At 40.0% G+C, this 6094-nt stretch overlaps 2 gene segments (V, D, J or C); both read left to right on the forward strand.

Annotated features, from left to right (window-relative positions):
• Nucleotides 1–3714: 3714 nt before the first annotated feature.
• Nucleotides 3715–4738, forward strand: LOC116052725. The segment is given in 3 exon segments: nucleotides 3715–3898; nucleotides 4165–4465; nucleotides 4735–4738. Coding segments are annotated over 3 exon segments (450 nt in total).
• A 231-nt stretch (nucleotides 4739–4969) lies between these two features.
• LOC118495777 lies at nucleotides 4970–5876 on the forward strand (the record flags this gene model as incomplete). The annotated part of the segment is given in 3 exon segments: nucleotides 4970–4984; nucleotides 5419–5458; nucleotides 5566–5876. Coding segments are annotated over 3 exon segments (366 nt in total), but the record flags the coding sequence as incomplete, so codon positions are not given.
• Nucleotides 5877–6094: the final 218 nt, after the last annotated feature.

Raw genomic sequence — 6094 nt, forward strand, 5'->3', positions numbered from 1 at the left:
GTCCAGTCCCTGGAATGAACATTGAAGTGGAGGACAAACAAATCAAAATGAACATCTCCTCAGCTAAGGTGTCTGACTCTGCTGTGTACTACTGTGCTGTGAGGCCCACAGTGACAGGAAACACCAAAACTCTGTACAAAAACCTTTGGAGCAAAGACAACACGATACTCCACAACATCCACCAGAGGGAGTCACACACTGTACCAGGACAATCACAAAGTGTTGAGAGTTCCTCAACAGATGATAAAGAGGAAGGACCAATGATGTGAAGGCCCAGATCCATCAGAGTATCAATGCTCTTCCTCTCTCTCCTCCCCTCTCACTGCAGACATGAAACACTGGCTGACTAACATCCTGATTCTGACTCTCTGGCTAGGTAACTATTTAAAATACTGATGCTACTCTTTTGATCAATAATCTTTATTAATTAATCTTTCCATCTGCATGTTCTCCTCTTCCCCAGAGTGTAAAGGAGAAGACAGAGTGATCCAGCCAACAGGAGATGTCATTACTACTGAAGGAGAGACAGTTACTCTTGGGTGTACATTTGAGACCAGTATCCCAAATCCCACTTTGTACTGGTACAAACAAGAAGAAAATGATTACCCAAAGATGCTGCTGCAACGTTTCTCTGTAAAAACTGAAAATTCTAAAGCGCAAGAGAGAGTTGATGCAACAATCAACGAGACATCAGTTCCTCTGAAGATCCAGAATCTTCAGCTGTCTGACTCTGCTGTGTACTACTGTTCTCTGCAGCCCACAGTGACAGGAAACACCAAAACTCTGTACAAAAACCTTTGGAGCAAAGACAATACAATACTCCACAACATCCACTAGAGGGAGTCACACATTGTTAAACATTGTATAATATGTAATGATACAGTCTAGATTCTTTGTAGAGGTGACAATAACAGAAAATGAAGCACTAAAGAAGAAAGGAAAAATGTTTTATTCAACAGTAACTGATGATAATGAGGAGTTGTGGGATATTATGTTCATGAACAATACCTCATAACTGATTCTAACAGCAAATCCCCTGATATCCAACAGACCTCTATTTCAACTCTGGTTAGCATCACAGAATCAGGTCATAGATTTGTTCTTATCTATAAAAGAAGTTTGTGTTTTTCTCTTGAAGCTGATTTATTGTGGTGTCCCACAGGGTTCAATCCTAGGTTCCCTCATTCTCTGTTTACATGTGTTTGGATGATATTATTTCCGTTTTCCTGACAATCTGTAATTCAACATTAAATTAAAATCCAGTAAAAAGTCCAGTAATTGTGGCCACTGGCAGACTGATCTCATGAAGTGGCGTATGTATAACACGCCAAATTGTATTCCATTATTGGCGTGTTATCAAGATGCAACTTATTGAGATAGACCTATAGATAGACATAGACATATCTGCAGATAGCTCAAAATGCAACGTGCTGTATACAGTGTAGACATACACGCGGATAGTTCAAAATGCGTACAGTTAACACGCCACTTGGCTTTAGAAAGTGGCGTGTATGCTGGTGCGAAGTCATGAGGTCATGTTGAAAACAGAGTTCAATCCTAGGTCCCCTCATTCTCTGTTTACATGTCTTTGGATGATATTATTTCCGTTTTCCTGACAATTTGTAATTCAACATTAAATTAAAGTCCAGTAATTGTGGCCGCTGTTTTTTATCATATAAAGTGTTTCTAAAAATGATTAAGCCTGGAATTGAGATTACATTTTCCTCCCGAAATTCTGTGAATGAGGTCAAATTAAACTATACTAAGATATTTAGTGATGAAATTATGTTGTTTCAACTTCTTCATCCTTCTTATGTTTGTAAACCCTGAAAAGGTGATCCAAGCATTAAATCATCACATCAAATTCCATGTCATTCTTCTTTTAGAAGGATCAACAACAAAATGGTACAAAATGTTGCCACCAGTCTGTTAATCGGAGGAACCATAACAGAGAGATGAAGATACAGTGATAATTTCTTCTGGTACCGACAATATCCAGGAAAGCCACCAGAGTTCCTCATCTCACATTTAGGCAAAGGAGAAATATAAGAAAAGCCCAATCGCTGGACTGAAAATTGAAGTGGCAGACAAACAAATAAAAATGAACATCCCCTCAGCTAAGGTTCCACAACTTCCACTAGAGGGAGTCACACACTGTTAAACTTCAATATTTGTAATGATTTAGTCTAGAATCACATCTTAGGAGAGTAACTGAGAGAAGTGAAAATAGAGAGCTACGAGTAGACGGAGAGACTCAGGGAGGAGCTGAGCTGTTACTGAACTATAGAAGAGAGAGGAACTTCTATATTCAACAGAGTTCAATACACAAACCATCAACATTACCTTTATTCAACATGCTGTCACTGCAGCATTGTGTGTTTTCTCTGCTGTTCCTTTCCATCCTCACAGGTATGTTAGATTATGAAGCATGAAAACATTGAATCCTAATAACATCTGATTGTGAATCATGTATTAAGTCTTTTGCAACATGAAATAACGGAGTGATCTCCTCCTTTAGGTATCAGCTGTGAAGAACTCACTCCAGTAGAGAAAGAAGAGAACAGTTTAGAAGACAGCTCTGTTACTCTGTCCTACAGATACTTGGAATTGTCATCTAGTGATTATTTCTTCTGGTACCGACAATATCCAGGAAAACCACCAGAGTTCATCATCTCCCACTCTACTTCAGGAAAATTGTTTTTTGGAGGAGAAGTAAATAATGTAATCCCTGGACTAAAGTTTGAAGTGGAGGACAAACAAATCCACGTGAACATCTCCTCAGCTAAGGTGTCTGACTCTGCTGTGTACTACTGTGCTAGAGCTTAGATCGGCCCAAAAAATCAAGCCCGAACCTGCCCGAGCACGTTGCGTCCGAGCCCGGCCCGGCCCGACACATTAACTGTAATTATGAGCCCGAGCCTGATTCAAACCCGACAATTTTTTAATACGTGGGCCGTTATAACTGACGTTCTCAGCTATAATTCAGAGTTGTTTGAACTACAGAAATCTGTTTAGAATAATACAACAAGGACGAAGCCTGTAAACTGCTGTTAGTTTACAATGGAACGGATCGCAAGTGGATCCGAATGAAGAAACGTAAAAAAAAAAGAAACATTGATGAACAACATATTGTTGTCACTGCCCACGACTTGTTTAAACTGCTTCCATACCTCCGACTTTCCTCCACACTTGCTCAAAGTTAATTCTCCTGTTTTTCTTTTTTTCTTTACATCTTCAAGCTCCCGGTGTGATGCGTGTGAGAGGAGGAGACTCCGCGCATGAAGTGCTGCATTTTGTAACTGCAGCCTAACTTTTGTACACATTTGTTACTTTTATATAGCCTATATATATATATTTATAATATTTCTGATTATGGCATAGCTATCTCACCGCCCAAATAGGATAATAAGGTAATGAATAAAAAAAATAAAAATTGCTTGATCAAGGGTCCAGCCCGGCCCGGCCCGAGGATGTGGCGGAAAATAACGGCCGGGTCGGGCTCGGGCTTGGGCCGAGAATCTAAACTCTATACTGTGCTGTGAGGCCCACAGTGACAGGAAACACCAAACCAAACAAAAACCTTTGGGGCAAAGAGAACACAATACTCCACAACATCCACCAGAGGGAGTCACGAACGGTTACACTTCAGTGTATTTTATGAGACAGTCTGGATTTTTTACACTCGTGAAACCGTTTGTGAATGAAACTAATTCAACATCTGAGTCTCCTCCTACTGACTGCAGAGGTGTCTTCATGACAGAGAACTGTTTGATTCCAGCTGTGAACATCAGACCAAACATCTCACAAAACGTATTCATCCTGAACATTCATAAACAGCATTTCACCTCTGCAGACATGGAAAAACTCACTGCAATTCTGTTCTGCTTCACTCTCATAGGTATGTTTGTTTTTGATTATAAATCCTGAAATACAAAGACATTTTCAAAGTTTTACAGATCCAGTTCAGATTTTAGATGGAGTTGAAACTTTAAAACTTCAAAGATACAAATCTAGATTTCATCACTTTATTGCTAATAACTGACTAATAAATTGTTAACAGCATAATTTGCTTTACTTAAAAAATGTCAGAGTGATGTTTTTCAAACGTTGGATATGTGACTTTGGAACAGAAGTGTAAATATAACATGTTGTTTTCCTCACTAGGTAACACAATGGAAGATGATATTACTGCCAGCAGTGCTGAAGTCTTTTCATCAGAGGGCCGTAGTGTTACTCTGTCCTGTACCTATTCAGTTAAAGCCAATAATCTCCAGTGGTATCGACAGGATCCTGGATCAGCTCCTCAGTTCCTTCTCCTGATCACTGATACAACATCGCCTTCAGTAGTGGAAGCAAAACCTCCTCACCCTCGACTGAATGCTACACTGAATGAGGAGAAAAATCAAGTTGATCTGAAGATCATCTCAGCTGAAGTGTCTGACTCTGCTGTGTACTACTGTGCTGTGCAGCCCACAGTGACAGGAAACACCAAAACTCTGTACAAAAACCTTTGGAGAAAAGACAACACAATACTCCACAACATCCACTAGAGGGAGTCAAACACTGTTCAGGACAAATTGTTGAGAGATCTTCAACAGATGATGAAGAGGAAGGACCAATGATGTGAAAGCCCAGATCCATCAGAGTATCAATGCTCTTCCTCTCTCTCCTCCCCTCTCACTGCAGACATGAAACACTGGCTGACTAACATCCTGATTCTGACTCTCTGGATAGGTAACTATTTAAAATACTGATTGTTCTCCTTTAATTAATCATCTTATTTATTAATCTCTTCCTCTGCATGTTCTCTTCTTCCCCAGAGTGTAAAGGAGAAGACAGAGTGATCCAGCCAACAGGAGATGTCATTACTGCTGAAGGAGAGACAGTTACTCTTGACTGTACATTTGAGACCAGTGACACATATCCCTATTTGTACTGGTACAAACAAGAAGTCAATGATTACCCAAAGATGATGCTGCAACGTGTAAAAACTGATATTTCTAAAGAGCAACAGAGAGTTGATGCAACAATCAAGGATAAGTCCTTTCCTCTGAAGATCCAGAAGCTTCAGCTGTCTGACTCTGCTGTGTACTACTGTGCTCTGAGGCCCACAGTGACAGGAAACACCAAAACTCTGTACAATAACCTTTGGAGCAAAGACAACACAATACTCCACAACGTCCACTAGAGGGAGTCACACACTGTTAAACTTCAATATTTTTCATGATGTAGCCTAGAATCACTTTATCACGTTGATTAATTGAAAGAAGTGAAAATACAGAGCTACGAGGAGACAGAGAGACTCAGGGAGGAGCTGAGCTGTTACTGAACTATAGAAGAGAGAGGAACTTCTATATTCAACAGAGTTCAATACACAAACCATCAACATTACCTTTATTCAACATGCTGTCACTGCAGTATTGTGTATTTTCTTTGCTGTTTCTTTACATCCTCACAGGTATGTTATGCTATGCAGCTTGAAAAAATTTAATCCTAATAACATCTGATTGTGAATATTTTTTTAAATCTTTTACCACATGAAATAACAGTTATCTCTTCCTTTAGGTGTCAGCTGTGAAGAACTCACTCCAGTCGAGAAAGAAGAGAACAGTTTAGAAGGCAGCTCTGTTTCTCTGTCCTACAGATACTCCAGACAAGCAGCTGGTAGTGATGAGTTTTACTGGTATCGACAATATCCAGGAAAACCACCAGAGTTCATCATATTCATCTCAGGAATGAACTTTACAAAAAAAGCAGAGTCTCTGACATTGGACACAAGGTTCTTTACGGAACTGTCTGAAGAAAAGCATCGTGTGGTTCTTCAGATCTCCTCTGCTGCAGTGACAGACTCTGCTCTGTACTACTGTGCTGTGAGGCCCACAGTGACAGCAAACCCACAGTCTCTGTACAAAAACACAAGCTGACACACTGACAAGCTGCTGGAAGACTTTTTTCTACACTGTTGTAATGAACTTTGTACCTCCACTAGAGGGCAACATTATCAAGTAGGAGGTGCTCTACTTCTGCACTGTGTTCAACCATTCAGTCAATAATAAGTGCTGCTGTGAAGAGAACAATTCTCAGACTGAATGTT

The sequence above is a fragment of the Sander lucioperca genome, chromosome 9, assembly GCF_008315115.2.
Source record: "Sander lucioperca isolate FBNREF2018 chromosome 9, SLUC_FBN_1.2, whole genome shotgun sequence".
Lineage (NCBI taxonomy): Eukaryota > Metazoa > Chordata > Actinopteri > Perciformes > Percidae > Sander > Sander lucioperca.